Source organism: Cololabis saira, chromosome 24 (genome assembly GCF_033807715.1).
Source record: "Cololabis saira isolate AMF1-May2022 chromosome 24, fColSai1.1, whole genome shotgun sequence".
Taxonomy (NCBI): Eukaryota; Metazoa; Chordata; class Actinopteri; order Beloniformes; family Belonidae; genus Cololabis; species Cololabis saira.
In genome coordinates, this window is record NC_084610.1 from 23,931,543 (window position 1) to 23,947,834 (window position 16,292).

Sequence of the window (16,292 nt, forward strand, 5' to 3'; positions counted from 1 at the left end):
GTTTTTGGTCCAATATGGCTCTAAAACATTTTGGGTTGCCGACTCCTGGACTATATAAATAAAGTGTCAAGCTTGACATTCCCCCCAGCCTTCAGTTTCTGTTTTTCCCGCCTGTGTCCCATCTGCCCTGATTGTCTGCACCTGTGTCTCGTCATGTCTCGTTATCCCCTCAGTATATCTTGTCTTGTCATTCCTTTGTCCCCTGTCGGACCGTACTGTTTCCACCTCCATGTCTCCTCGTGGTTTTTTGATCCTGGTTTTTTGTTAATCCTGCTCTGCAGCGCCTTGTTTTTGCCTTTTTTGAAAATAAACCCTTTTTGTTGCAACTCCTGGCTCATGTTCTCCTGCACTTGGGTCCTTAGCAAACCAAACCACGACATAAAGTACATTTACATTTGCATTTACACAGAAGTAAAGTTCCCGTGAACCGGACCGGTTCCAGACCAGTTCCTACCGCCGGGCTTGAGCCAGCGCCGGGCTCGGAGGAAGCTCTCCATGAGCCGCTGGTTCAGCAGCAGGTAGCCCATGGGCTCGGACACGATGACGTCCACCGGGCCCGGCAGGCTGACCCGCTCCACGTCCCCCTCCAGAACCAGGATCTGCTCCGACAGCCGGTTGGACTGGACCAGGACCTGTGGGGACACGAGTGTGAATGGAGAACCGCAGGGCTCGGTCCTGGGGCCCAAACTGTTTATTCTATTTATTAATGATCTGGTTAATGTTTATTAATGATCTGGTTGATGTCACCAAACTGCTAAGGTGTATTGAATTGAATTTAATTGAATTGAATTGTCTTTATTTTTACAAGTACAAGTTATTTTACAAAATAAAATGAAAAAGTAAAATAAACATTGCTTTTGCCGAAAAAGTGTAGCTGAAGCCGAAGCTTCTTCCCTTTTTATCTTGTGATCAACTTAAATCTGAAACATTAGCATTAATCCGTGGAAACAAAAAGACAAAAGATAAATAAGACAAAATATAAAATTGACGTTTCACATTCTAGAATGTTTTTGATATGTTTTATATTAATTTACAATATTTTCTTTAAACATTTTCTTGAACTTGTAGATAGAACTACACATTTTTAGGTCGTTGTCACAACTATTCCATATTTCTCTAGCCTTAATTGACGTCCATCTCTTTTTAATATTAGTTCTTACTGTCGTCGTTTCCCCCTCAGGTCGTAGCTGTTTTTTTTTTATTTGGAACAAATCCTGAATGTAGTTTGGAAGCAGTTTCTGCTTTAAATGCAAATAAAACAGTTTTCTTCTCTACTATATCATGGAATTTTAAAGTATTATATTTAATAAAGAGATTATTTGTTGGTTCATAATAGTCAGATCTATTGATTATCCTTAAAGCTCTTTTCTGTAATAAGAAAATAGGGTTTATATTTATAAAAAAGGGTTTGGTTTCTGTTCGCGGATGATACAACTTTATATTAATGTGGGGAAAATCTTAACACGGGTATTGAAGGTGGTTAAACAAGAACTTAAAAGAGTAAAAACATGGTTTGATCTAAATAAATTATCATTGAATCTTAATAAAACAAACTTCATGATATTCAGCAATAAAAAATGTTGCCAATCAATATACAGAAATAATTTGAAAAAAGAGAAAATAAGATCTTTAAAAATCCAAAATTCAGGACCAAATTAATGGAACGTTGTGTTTCTTTAAAAGGTTTCAGTTTATGGAACAATCTGGATACAGAAGCCAAAGAATGCAAATCAAACATTACATTTAAAAGAATAATAAAAGCCAGTTTGATGAAGAAATATCATGATAATTATTAAGTTAGGTGGGTAGAATTCTGCAAATGATGTGGAAATTAGCTCATAAGAACATTTTGCCAATCAATATACAGAAAAATTTTGAAAAAAGAGATAATAAGTATAACTTAAAAGGAACAGAGATCTTTAAAAAGCCAAAATTCAGGACAAAATTAATGTAACGTTGTGTTTCTGTAAAAGGTTTCAGTTTATGGAACAAATGGATACAGAAGCCAAAGAATGCAAATCAAACATTACATTTAAAAGAATAATAAAAGCCAGTTTGATGAAGAAATATCATGATAATTGTTAAGTTAGGTGGGTTTTCTTTTATTTTCTCTCTCTCTTTTTAGCACCATTGTCATATTTTTTTTCTTTGAATCAAAAAAGAATACGACTATCTGTGTTTGACGACAGATATTTTGTGTTATTTTATAACTTTGTTGTAGTTTTTTTTTTTATTACGTTTATTGGACAGTGTTTTTTCTTTTGTTTGTTTTTTTATTATTACATTAATTGAAATTTGATTTCTTAGGAAAAAGGGACAGATAAAAAAAAGTTTTTTGTTTTTTTTTAAATTACGTTTATTGGAAAGTGTTTTTTTTTTAAATTGCGTAATTTGTAATTTATTTTTGTTTTTTATCTTTATTATTACATTGATTGAAATGTGATTTCTTAGGAAATAGTGACAGATAAAATAAGCTTCTTTCTGTTCCCTTTCATTCAAGGAAAGAGATTTGTTGTAATTATATTGAACTGCTTTGTTTTTCTTTTAATGAATGAAATAAAGGATAAATTAATAAATATCTGAAGAGGGAAAGTTAAACTTGGGTTTGAAAGGTGGACGGATGGACAGAGACGAGAGGGAGAACATTTTTCTCTCATATTTCTCTCCAGGTTTCTAAATTCTGCTGGTTCTGACCCGATCACGTGATCCAGAAACAATGTTGAAAATGTTGTTGGTTCCGGATCAGCGGCGGGTCGACCCGACCCGACCGCAGCCTCAGAACCCACTCCCAGGGAAGATGTTGGTTCTGGTTCTGGTCCAGAAGAATCTCCAGACCCGCAGGAACCGGGTCCAGTTTCACACTGAAAAACTCACAATCTTACCAGGAATATTTGTCTTATTTCTAGTTAAAATGTCTCATTTTTAGTAAAAAAATCTCACTTACACTTAAAACAAGAGTCATTACCAGAAAAATAACTTGTTATTTGACAATTTTCACCTGTTTCAAGTAAATTTTCATTTGAAATAAGACCCCGTCCACACGTAGCCGGATATCTGCGGATATCTGCTAAACCGGAGATATTTTCCTACGTTTTGACCTGTCATCCACACGAAAACGCAAATAAACGAAGGTTTAAAAAAACTCCGGGCAAAGTGAAGATTTTTGAAAACTCCGTTTATGTAGATGCGTGTAGACACACACAACCGGAGTTTTGCGTTTTCGAACGTCACATTATGCGCCAAAACAACAACAAATCTGCTCTGACGTGCGACCTTTGTTCACTACAGAACTACAGATGATCCAGCATCTGTTCTCCAAGCTATTTATTAAATAAATGGTCTCTGGTCTTGACCGGCCGCTTACTGCGTTACACCGACACAGAGGGCTCCGCGGAGCCGCGGAGGCTGAACCTCCGCGGAGCCCCGCCGAGCCCCGGAGCGGCGGAGCCGCGGAGCCCGTGGAGCTTCCCCGGGAGCCGCAGATGATCTACAGGTTAGAATGCTTATGAATGTGGTTGAAAACGCAGATCTTCGGTTACGTGTGGAAGGGTTTTTTTTTTTAAAAACGATGTAATGTGGATGCAAATTTTTTTATAAACGGAGGGGGGAAATATTTGTTTTTAAAAATACCCGGCTACGTGTGGACGGGGTCTAAGTAGAAAAATCTGCCAGTGGAACAAGATTTATCTTCTTATTACAAGCAAAACAATCTTGTTCCATTGGCAGATTTTTCTACTTATTTCAAGTGAAAATCTACTTGAAACAGGTGAAAATTGTTGTTTTTTCCAGTGATGAGTCTTGTTTTAAGTGGAATGAGATTTTTTTTACAAAAAATTTGACATTTTAACTAGAAATAAGACAAATATTCTTGTTAAGATTTTGAGTTTTTGCAGTGCGGTGAGTTGCATTATCTGCGCAAATCTTTGTTAGTTTGTTTGTGGTGTTGATTTGTACCGGCTGCTATGATTATATCCTGAAATGGTTTATGTTGGTGGAATCACAAGAATCTTAGCTTTCTAAGCAAGATTTGTAAGGTTGGTAAATTACCTACAGTAGTTTTGCCCGTGGGCGGGCCGTCAGAGCGGCAACGGGTATCACAGATTTAAATATGATATATTTTCAGGCGCTTAGATTTATTTTTTTCAGTGTAGCAGACGTATTTTTTACTGTGGTGTTCTAAGGAAAAAATGCACAATGTTTTAGGTCAGTGTATCTTTTGGTCATTGGATTTTTCCGTCATGAGTGGGAATCAAAAAACAAAAAACGATTGGTTTATTTGATTTTCCTTTTAAAACAAAAAACAAATATTGAAATACACTGCATTTTTTCTTTTTCTGTGTTAGTATGATTTAACAAAGATTCAAAATACGCTTTTATTTTCGTTTTCTATTTCATATAAGAAAAATGAAATCACTAGTCAACAGGAACGAAAAAACGAACCAAAAACAAACGTTTATTCATATTCGTGCACCGGAAGCTGGCATTTACAACCGAGTGAACTTAGTTCTGGATATTTGACAGGCATTCCTGTGACAATTCTCTCCAGGGGAAGTTGTTCTGTACCACCCCGTCCCACTCGAGCCAGCCACTCTAGGCTACTATCCCCCCCCCCTGTGTTTTCTGCGGTGCATTCACACTATACGCGAGGCATGTATTTTACTCGTATTTACTGACATTACGCCCCCAGATGTAGCTACAGTTGTCATAGCAACAGTAAACACCAGGTCAAAGCAGCAACAGGACTGTGGTCATTTGTTGTGGGGATAATGGGCTGACGTCAGTTCTAGAGCTTGTTAAAAGATAGAAAAATGTTCTGTACCACAGGCTGCTGCATGTTAGCATCTCAATATCATGTGAAAGTTCACTCTTCTGATGGATTTGAACTACATGCATTTGCAGCTACAACAATGTCAAGACGGTCATTCATGATTTCCACTGCAGCCTCCATGTTTCTACCGGGAGAAGGGTCGTGAAAAGCACGGAAAAATAATAATAATTAAAAAAAACTAGAATAGGCTACAATATGCCGACAGTCCATTATGCCGAAGGTCGTGCTATAATTGTTACAACGTTTGGGTAGGCTGTGACCTTCATCAGGTTAACTGTCAGACAGTTCATGTAGGTGGAAAAACACGTCACTCATTGTGTCATTCAATCTTCATTCATAAATTCTGGCTCAGGTCTGACACTGAGTGGCCTAAATAGTAAACGGTCACCTAGCGCGCATCAATTACCACTTGAAACAAGAAACACACACAGGAAAAGCGCCGAGATAAATATCTATCCATACAAAATAAAGAACAACAGCAACAACAATAATAATACATCTAATAATACATCTATTAGACCAAAAGGTAAAATAAAATTAACTTAGGCTTTTTTACCCACAAAATGACAAGATGGTGATAAAATGAAAATAATAAACTCTATTGTCATAGAACTTTTCTAAGTTTGCAAGGCACTTCAAAAACAGATTTAAAAAAAAGCACAGATAAAAACAACACAGACAACGAAATATACAGGCCCTAATAGCTTATAAGATAATATAATAGGCTATATTAGGCTATGAATAATTTTATAAATGCACAACGACGTCTGAGTTAAGGAAGTCTGAGAGAGAGAGAGAGAGAGAGAGAGAGAGAGAGAGAGAGAGAGAGAGAGAGAGAATTAGCAGAGCCTACAGACGTTTAAAAGTCCAAACAAAAGTATTTACTCACAAGAAGTGATTGTAATCAATTACATAATTTAAAGTAGATTTTTACTAAATATGATAATACATCTAGGCCTATGCGTGGACTAATGATCAGCTCTCAACGTAAGACTATATTCAATTCTCTGTGGATTAATGCTCCACCTGCATCAATTGGATCCTCGTCAAAAGGACATGTCATGTTCGTAGCCTAATATTAGTGAAAAGAAAAGTTGTAACACTGATTTTTTTTTTTCTAATCAATGAAAGACGGCATAACTGCCTCAACTGCACACTGACAGAAAAGAGGAGGGAAGGAAAAACGCAGGTGTACCGTAATCCACAATTAGTGCACTGAAATGTCAGGAGACATACGCATCTGGATTAGCCTGTGTCATACAAATATGTGATTAGAATGCAGACAAAAGATCAAAACAAATATGAAACAGAAAAATAATGCAGTTTAATTAATCAAATAAAACATCAAAATTATTGTCCTCCATCTGTAGTACAGAGCCCCGAGTCCCCGGGTACTAGAAGTCCCCTGTATTCAGTTGCAGTTTTACAGTCAGCCAGTAGAAAATCCTCTCCTGCCGCCACTTTCTTGCGTAATGTGCGCAGAGATTTCAGAGGATGATAGGGCTTGTTTTGCCATATCTAAAATCATCTGTGAGTAGGGCTCCAGAGACATGCTGCTGATGTGCGCTCTTGGTTGGTAAAGAACAGCTCATTCGCGCGCTTGCTTTGTAAATGCCAGCTTCCGGTGCACGAATATGAATAAACGGTTGTTTTTGATTCGTTTTTTCGTTCCTGTTGACTAGTGATTTCATTTTTCTTATATGAAATAGAAAACGAAAATAAAAGCGTATTTTGAATCTTTGTTAAATCATATTAACACAAAAAAAGAAAAAATGCAGTGTAATTCAATATTTGTTTTTTGTTTTAAAAGAAAAAACAAATAAACCGATCGTTTTTTGTTTTTTGATTCCCACTCATGACGGAAAAATCCAATGACCAAAAGATACACTGACCGTTTTAGAACCAGCCTGGAACTGGTTTGTTTGGTACCAGAACCAGAAAAAAGAAGGAAAAAAGAGCAAAAAGGGAAGAAAAAAAACAAAAGAAAAAAAAATAAAAAAAAATAAAAAAAAAGAAAACAAAAAAGGAAAAAAGAGGAAAAAAAAAGAAAAAAAGGAAAACAAAAGAAAAACCAAATTAAAAAAAGGACAAAAAAGAAAACAAAAGAGAAAAAAAGAGAAAAAAAGGAAAAAGGAAAAAAGAAAAAAAAAGAAATAAAAGGAAAAAAAAAGAAGAAAAAAAGGAAAAAAAAAGATGTGAACCCAGAACCCGGTTCTCTTTAAGGAGGTGAAGGGGTGAACGGACCTGGGCGTGCCGGGCCATGGGACCCGGGTCAGAACCAGAACCAGAACCCACCTGGGCGTGCCGGGCCATGGGACTGGACTCCACGGCGTAGACCCGGGACGCTCCGGCCTGGACCGAGAAGAACGACAGGATCCCAGAACCGCAGCACACGTCCAGAACCACCTAGAAGACAGAACCGGGTCAGAACACGTCCAGAACCACCTACAAGAACCGGGACAGAGAACCGGGTCAGAACCGCAGCACACGTCCAGAACCACCTAGAAGACAGAACCGGGTCAGAACACGTCCAGAACCACCTACAAGAACCGGGACAGAGAACCGGGTCAGAACCGCAGCACACGTCCAGAACCACCTACAAGACAGAACCGGGTCAGACCCGCAGCACACGTCCAGAACCACCTAGAGGGGGGACAGAACCGGGTCAGACTGAAGAGAACCAGAACCGAGACCACCAGAACCCCTCAGAACCGGTTCAGGTCTAGACCGGGTCCTGAGAGGGTCAGGCTCGGTGGGATTCTGTCAGAGTAAAAACTGAACTTCAAGTAGCGCTTTTACACCAAACCGGTTCCAGAGCTGGTAAAAGGTTCTTTACTCTAAACCAGGGGTCGGCAACCCAAAGTGTTTTAGATCCATATTGGACCAAAACACAAAAAACTAATATGTCTGGAGCCGCAAAAAATGAAAAGTCTTGTATCAGAATTAGAATGAAGAAACACATGCTGCATGTTTCTATATTAGTTAGAACTGGGGGAGGTTTATTTTTTCATTATGCACTTTGATAAAAAAGTCGAAATGTCGAAATATTGAGATTAAAAAGGAAAGGAGAAAGAAAGAAAAAAAGGAAAAAGGTCAAACATTTTTGAAAAAGCTCCAGGAGCCACTAGGGCGGCGCTAAAGAGGAAAAACAAAAATAGAAAAAAAAAGAAAAAAAAAATCAAGTTGACTTTACTTGCAAATACTAAAAATTAAGTAATTTATACAAAGACTAGTCTTTCTTGATCTACATAAAAATCTAATGCAAAAAAGTCGCCTTAATTTTTTTAAAGTAGATCAAGCAAGATATTTTTTACCGTAGAAAAAATGCACAATGTATCAGAACCAGCCTGGAACCGGTTTGTTTGGTACCAGAACCAGTAAAAGAAGGAAAAAAGACACAAAAAAAAGAAAAAAAGAGAAAAAAATTGAAAAAAGAAAAAAAGGAAAAAAATGAAGAAAAAGAAAAAAAGGGGAAAAAAAGAAAAAAAAAGGAAAGAAAATAAAAAAAAATTATCAGAACCAGCCTGGAGTGCGTGTATCTGAACCGGGTCACCTTGTCCCTGAAGTCGGGCTCGTTGTCCAGGAAGGCCCGCTGGTACGTGGCCGTGCTCAGGTGGTCCTGCAGCAGGTTCTGGTTCTGGCTCAGCCCGCCGTGGAAACTCCTCCGGTTCTCACTGCTGTCACTCATGATGGGACATGTGGGCCCGGCCCGGTCCGGGTCTGCACCTCTGGTCCTCCGGGCCTCTGGTTCTGGTTCTGGTTCTGGTTCTGGTCTCCTCAGCAGCTTCTGGAAACTCTTCAGGTCTGAACACAGGGAAACACGTCATGTGACCAGAACCGGCGTTTCATTTAAAACAATACACTTAAATTGCAAGATATAAACAGCAAAAACTCAAAATCTTAACAAGAATATTCGTCTTATTTCTAGTTAAAATTGACTTATTTTCATAAAGCGCCTTTGTGCAAAGCATATTTTACATAAATATATTTAAAAATTTTCAAGTAACAAAATAACATATTTGAACCATTTTTCAGTAATTTTATTGCCTGAAAAATGATTCAAATATGTTATTTTGTTATTTGAAAATTTTTAAATATGTTTATGTAAAATATGTTTTGTTGATGAGAAAATATGTTTCTCTATTTTTCTTATTTTTGTGAGGGGGATATATATTGTTTTTCAGCACTACCTTGTTCTCTATAGCTGATATAACATGAATTACTCCTATGTGGATCAATACAGTTATTATTTTTATCATCTGAGAAAATTAAATATATTATATTTGGTGCCTAACTGTTTCCCAAGTATATTAGTGCGTGTGTGAATGAATAAATGAGACGTAAAACGTAAATTTATTTGTAGAAAGATGCTTTATGAAAATAAGGGAAAAAGAGGAAGAAAGAGGAAAAAAGAAAAAAAAATAGGGAGAAAAGATGGAAAAGAATAGAGAAAAAAGAGGGGAAAAAAATATGAAAAAAAGAAGAGGAAAAAAGATGAGAAAAAGAGAAAAAAGATGAAAAAAAGATGAAAAAAGAGAAAAAAAGAATCCTTCCCTCAATAAAGTTCTTATTTTTAACATCTGAGTAAATTAAATATATTATATTTGGAGCCTAACTGTTTCCAAGTATATTAGTGCGTGTGTGAATGAATAAATGAGACGTAAAACGTACATTTCTTTGTAGAAAGATGCTTTATGAAAATAAGCAAAAAAGAGGGAAAAAAAGATGAAAAAAAGATGAAAAAAGAGGAAAAAAGATGAAAAAAAGATGAAAAAAGAGGAAAAAAGAGGAAAAAAGAAGAAAAAAAGATTAAAAAGAGAAAAAAAGATGAAAAAAAAAGAAAAAAGAGAAAAAAGAGGAAAGAAATATGAAAAAAAGAAGAGGAAAAAAGATGAGAAAAAGAAAAAAAGATGAAAAAAAGATGAAAAAAGAGAAAAAATAGGAAAAAAAAGGAGAGGAAAAAAGAGGAAAAAAGAATCCCTCCCTCAATAAAGTTCTTATTTTTAACATCTGAGAAAATTAAATATATTATATTTGGAGCCTAACTGTTTCCAAGTGTATTAGTGCGTGTGTGAATGAATAAATGAGACGTAAAACATACATTTCTTTGTAGAAAGATGCTTTATGAAAATAAGGAAAAAAGGAAAAGAGAGGAAGAAAGAGGAAAAAAAGATGAAAAAAGAGGGAAAAAAATAGGGAGAAAAGATGAAAAAAAGAGGAAAAAAGAGGAAAAAAATATGAAAAAAAGAAGAGGAAAAAAGATGAGAAAAAGAGAAAAAAGATGAAAAAGGATGAAAAAATAGGAAAAAAGGGAGAGGAAAAAAAGAGAGAAAAAGAGGAAAAAAAATAGGGAGAAAAGATGAAAAAAAGATGAAAAAAGAGAAAAAATAGGAAAAAAAGATGAAAAAAAGAAGAGGAAAAAAGATGAGAAAAAGAAATCAAGATGAAAAAAGAGAAAAAATAGGAAAAAAGGGAGAGGAAAAAAGAGGAAAAAAGAATCCCTCCCTCAATAAAGTTCTTATTTTTAACATCTGAGAAAATTAAATATATTATATTTGGTTTCTAACTGTTTCCCAAGTATATTAGTGCGTGTGTGAATGAATAAATGAGACGTAAAACGTACATTTCTTTGTAGAAAGATGCTTTATGAAAATAAGGAAAAAAGGAAAAGAGTCAAAGAAAGAGGAAATAAAGATCAAGAAAGAGAAAAAAATAGGAACAAAAATAGGGAGAAAAGATGAAAAAAGAGGAAAAAAATATGAAAAAAGAAGAGGGAAAAAGAGAAAAAAGATGAAAAAAAGAGGAAAAAAGGATGAAAAAAAGAGAAAAAAAATATGAAAAAAAGAAGAGGAAAAAAGATGAGAAAAAGAGAAAAAAGATGAAAAAGGAGAAAAAATAGGAAAAAAGGGAGAGGAAAAAAAATGAAAAAAGAGAAAAAAAGAGGAAAAAAATAGGGAGAAAAGATGAAAAAAAGATGAAAAAAGAGAAAAAATAGGAAAAAAAGATGAAAAAAAGAAGAGGAAAAAAGATGAGAAAAAGAAATCAAGATGAAAAAAGAGAAAAAATAGGAAAAAAGGGAGAGGAAAAAAGAGGAAAAAAGAATCCCTCCCTCAATAAAGTTCTTATTTTTAACATCTGAGAAAATTAAATATATTATATTTGGTGTCTAACTGTTTCCCAAGTATATTAGTGCGTGTGTGAATGAATAAATGAGACGTAAAACGTACATTTCTTTGTAGAAAGGCGCTTTATGAAAATAAGTCCATTTATTTGTATTAGTTTCCAGCGCAGTCTTGAACATCCAAGATGGCGGCGACGTTGACGTATCAGCAGCAGCTCCGTGGAAGGAGGAGACGTGGATATGAATGACGCGATACACCGCTACGAAAAAATGGTGGAAGCTCCGGCTGGCGGAGTTAGTTGTTAGTGGTTTCACGCATCGGAGGACAACCGATGGAAATCACTCCGTCGTACGTAACTTTTATTGGCTCGTAGATCCACATCACACTGGACAATCATCCGGGCGGCTGTACAGACCGTGCAGAATCTGGTTTCTTTCCTCCTTCTCTGAGTTGGCAGGCTGAGGGGAGACCACTTTTTTTTACTTTAAGGAAGAGAAAACCTGGTTTTCAGAATAGGTCCCCTTTAAAGAAAAGTCTCTTGGCGCCATGGCCGAAACCGAACAGGAAGTCGGCCATTTTGAATTAATTGGCGCAATTTATTCTATTCCTTCGACCATTAATACGGCCCGAACCGTAACGTGCACCCAGATGTGTTGTACATAAAAATGTGCGTCTCCATCCTGCGACGACGCACATTACTTTTCTCTTTCAAAAATGTTACCGTGGCGACGATAGACGCCAAAAAGCGCACCCCCCTTCATCTGATTGGTCCATATTTGAAAAGAAAAAAAAAGAAAAAAGAGGAAAGAAAGCGAGAAAAAGAAAAAGAAATAGGAGAAATAAGAAAAAAAGAGGAGAAAAGAGAGGAAAAAAATATGGAAAAAAAGGAAAAAAGATAAAGAAAGAGGAAAAAGAGAAAAAAGAGGAAGAAAAAAGGAAAAAAGAGGAAAAAAGAGGAAAGAGAAAAAAAGAGGAAAAAAAGATGAAAAAGAGGAAAGAAAGAGAGAAAAAGAAAAAAAATAGGAGAAAAAAGGAAAAAGAGGAGAAAAGAGAGGTAAAAGAGGGGAAAAAAAGAGTTCGAAAAATTGGAAAAAGAGATGAAAAAAGAGACAAAAAAGAGGAAAAAAAGATGAAAAAAAGAGAAAAGAGGAAAAAAAGAAACCGGACAGGAAGTTGGCCATTTTTAATTAATTGTGTCATTTTGGCGCAATTTATGCCTTAATGACTTTTGAATGGTTTGACATAAAGGGTCGTGGGTGGTGTCATCGGACCCGGTATTGAGTCCTTGACCATAATTGGTGAAAATTAGCCCTGCCCCTTCTTCTGATTGGTTGTCCCTATTTTCTGCCATAACTTTTGAATAGTTTGACATAAAGAGTCATGGATGGTGTCATTTCTGTTTTGCCTATGCTGATAAGTTGAGTTTTATGTGAACAGCAAAGGCACTTTTTATAGTATTATTGACCTAGGAATGTGGGGGGAACCCGGGGTGGCCATAAGTGCGAGGGCCCGTTCATCGCTGCTTGCAGCTTTAATTATTATTATTATTATTACTATTATTATTATTTTGTGTAACCGCATAATACTTCATTTGTTCTTTTTGCATATTCTATTATGCTAAAAGGTGGGCAAAAAGATCACCTTTCTGCTTCAAGTCCAGACCTTTTCGGTCAAAATAATTACCATGTTGACCAAAGAAAAACCTGTAAATGTTTATTATCTTGCTTATTGATTTTTTGCTTTAACCCGGTTCTCACCGGTCGGGGTCCTGAACTGCAGCAGGAGACTCCTCTTGTCCACCGTTGCCATGAAGGACTGACCTCCGACCTGACAGCCGTCCATCTGCTCCCGGACCGGGAACTGGAACACCGACGTTCTGCTGGCTGGAGGAGGAAGAGAACCGGTTACACTGCAAAAACTCAAAATCTTAACAAGATTTCTAGTTAAAATGTCTCATTTTTAGTCAAAAAAATCTCTATACTTAAAACAAGACTCATCACTGGAAAAAACAATAATTTTCACCTGTTTCAAGTAGATTTTCACTTGAAATAAGTAGAAAAATCTGCCAGTGGAACAAGATTTTTTTGCTTGTAATAAGAAGATAAATCTTGTTCCACTGGCAGATTTTTCTACTTATTTAGAGTGAAAATGTATATATGTATTGTACATATAATTGTATATATGTGTGTGTGAGTGTGTATGTTTGTGTGTGTGTAAGTGTATATATATGTCTGTGTGTGTATGTATTTTAGTGTATATTTTGTGTGTATTAATGTGTGTTTGTGTATGTGTGTATATATGTGTGTGTCTCCTCCCACCGTCCTGCAGGTCCAGCTTTGTGTGTATATATGTGTGTATGTGTGTGTGTGTATTAGTGTGTATTTTAGTGTATTTTAGTGTGTTTTAGTGTGTATTAGTGTGTATTTTAGTGTATTAGTGTGTATTTTAGTGTATTAGTGTGTATTTTAGTGTATTAGTGTGTATTTTAGTGTATATTAGTGTGTATTAGTGTGTATTTTAGTGTATTAGTGTGTATTAGTGTGTATTTTAGTGTATTAGTGTGTATTTTAGTGTATTAGTGTGTATTTTAGTGTATTAGTGTGTATTTTAGTGTATTAGTGTGTATATTAGTGTGTATTAGTGTGTATTAGTGTGTATTTTAGTGTATTAGTGTGTATTAGTGTGTATTTTAGTGTATTAGTGTGTATTTTAGTGTATTAGTGTGTATTTTAGTGTATTAGTGTGTATTTTAGTGTATTAGTGTGTATATTAGTGTATAAGTGTGTATATTAGTGTATAAGTGTGTATATTAGTGTATAAGTGTGTATTTTGTGTGTATTAGTGTGTATTTTAGTGTTTTTTTAGTGTGTATTAGTGTGTATTTTAGTGTATTAGTGTGTAATTTAGTGTGTATGTGTTAGTGTGTGTATTTTGTGTGTCTCCTCCCACCGTCCTGCAGGTCCAGTTTTAGTGTGTATTTTAGTGTGTATTAGTGTATTTTAGTGTGTATATGTGTGTATATTAGTGTATTTTAGTGTGTTTTAGTGTATTAATGTGTATTTTAGTGTATTAGTGTGTATTAGTGTGTATTTTAGAGTGTATTAGTGTATTTTAGTGTATTAGTGTGTATTTTAGAGTGTATTAGTGTATTTTAGAGTGTATTAGTGTATTTTAGTGTGTATATGTGTGTATATTAGTGTATTAGTGTGTATTTTAGTGTGTTAGTGTGTATATGTGTGTATATTAGTGTGTGTATTAGTGTTTGTGTGTGTCTCCACCCACCGTCCTGCAGGTCCAGTTTTCCCCCCTCCCGGGTCAGAACCAGGGTCAGGTCTTGTCCGTCCACCGGTCTGCTGACCCGGACCTGCTGCTGGACCTGGACCTCCATCTGGACCTGGACCTCCTGAAGAACACGAGCAGAACCAGAACCGGGTCAGTCTGGACCGTCTAGGCCCGACCCACAATCAACCAGAACCGGGTCAGTCTGGACCGTCTAGGCCCGACCCACAATCAACCAGAACCGGGTCAGTCTGGACCCGTTCAGGTCCGACCCACAATCAAAACAAAACTAGTCCCTGAACAGGTCCAGCTGGTCCACAAACCTTCACCAGAACCAACCAACAGACATCTGGATCCATGAGACCAACCAGAACCAGAACCAGGTCCTCTGACGTGAGTCACGTGACTAATGTTTCCATTTTTATTTATTATAAATATCTCATAACCATCGTTTTTGTCCATCGTTCCTGTAGTTTCTTGTTCCCCTTTTTTCTCTTTTGTGCATGTTTGCAGGCCGGAGCTTCGGGAGCCTCAGGAGCTGTGTGCTGGCCTGCGTTCCCCCCCCCCCCCCATCCCCGGTCATCCCGCTGCTGCTTCCACCTGCCTGAACCAGAACCAGGTCCTCGACGCTAGGTGGCGCTGTAGGCCCAGTCAGAACTCCAGTCCGGTTTTGCTAAGGCAGCGGTCGGCAACCCAAAACGTTTTAGATCCATATTGGACCAAAAACACCAAAAAAAATATATGTCTGGAGCCGCAAAAAATGAAAAGTCTTAAATGTCAAGAAAAAAGTCGAAATGTCGAAATTAATGTTGAAGTACAATTTCGAGAAAAAAGTCGAAATGTCCAGAAAAAAGTCGAAATTTCGAGAAAAAAGTCGAAATGTCGAGATTAAAAAAGAAAAAAAGAAAAAAAGAGAAAAAAGGAAAAAAGAAAAATAGAAAAAAAGGAAAAAAGAAAAAGGAAAAAAAAGAAAAAGGAAAAAAGAAAATAGAAAAAAAGGCGGGGATACGCTGCTGAATAAGCCCCGCCCCCTTTCTGTCTACAACACAGATCCAAAACAACGTTCAGGAGAAATCCAGGGTCTAAATCCAGACTTGGGTTCCAGTAAACCCGACTCATGCATCCCCCGGTCCCCGGTCCCCCCTGTAAAGGTGCAGTAGTAGTAAATAGTAAAGGTGCGGCGCCCCCTGGTGGCGTTACCTCGGCGACGGCCTCCTCCTCCTCCTCCTCCACGGTGAAGACCCTGACGGAGAAGCAGAGCTCCTCTCTCCTCCTCTCCATTCTGCAGAGTGAGGGATGGAGACAGAGGGGAGGAGGAGACGGAGTAGAGGAGGAGAGATGGAGGGATGGAAGGGGAGGAGACGGAGGAGAGGAGGAGGAGGGACTAAAGTCTGGGTGGGCTGAACCTGCCAGATGAATCTGATCTGAATCTGATCCAGAAGTTCAAATGTCCTCAGAACCACCAAGTGATAATAAATAATAATTAAAGTTGCAAGCAGCGATGAACGGGCCCTGGAACATGCAATTTTCACCAATAAAAGTCAAGGACTCAAAACCGAGTCCGATGAACCACCATGACTCTTTATATCAAACCATTCAAAAGTTATAGCAGAAAGTAGGAACTATCAAATATGGACCAATCAGATGAAGGGGGGGGCGCTTTTTGGCGTCTATCGTCGCCACGGTAACGATTTTGACTGTGAAAAGTAATGCGTGTAGTCGCAGGATGGAGACGCATATTTTGATGTATAACACACCTGGGTGCACGTTACTGTTCGGGCTGAATTAACGGCCGAAAAAATGGCATAAATTGCGCCAAAATTACGCAATTTATTCGATATGTTCAAAATGGCCGACTTCCTGTTGGGTTTGGGCCATGGCTCCAAGAGACTTTTCTTTAAGTTGTGACATGATACACGTGTGTACCGATTTTCGTGCATGTACGTCAAACCGTATTGTGGGGCTTGAGGCACAAAGTTTTCTAGGGGGCGCTGTTGAGCCGTTAGGCCACGCCCATTAATGCAAACCATTAAATATCACATTTATCACCAGGTCTGGCTTGG

At 37.2% G+C, this 16,292-nt stretch overlaps 1 protein-coding gene across 1 annotated transcript in view; it reads right to left on the reverse strand.

Annotated features, from left to right (window-relative positions):
• Positions 1–15,538, reverse strand: part of LOC133425114 (histone-arginine methyltransferase CARM1-like) — a 35,099-nt gene extending 19,561 nt beyond the window's left edge. Inside the window, exons 1-6 of the mRNA XM_061715793.1 lie at positions 15,430–15,538; positions 14,233–14,353; positions 12,708–12,833; positions 8,382–8,632; positions 7,124–7,234; positions 455–632 (exon numbers count right to left, since the gene is read on the reverse strand). Of these exons, the coding sequence (XP_061571777.1) occupies positions 455–632; positions 7,124–7,234; positions 8,382–8,632; positions 12,708–12,833; positions 14,233–14,353; positions 15,430–15,510 (868 nt within the window). The 5' untranslated portion in view covers positions 15,511–15,538. The remainder of the gene's footprint in view (positions 1–454; positions 633–7,123; positions 7,235–8,381; positions 8,633–12,707; positions 12,834–14,232; positions 14,354–15,429) is intronic.
• Between the last annotated feature and the right edge of the window lie 754 nt (positions 15,539–16,292).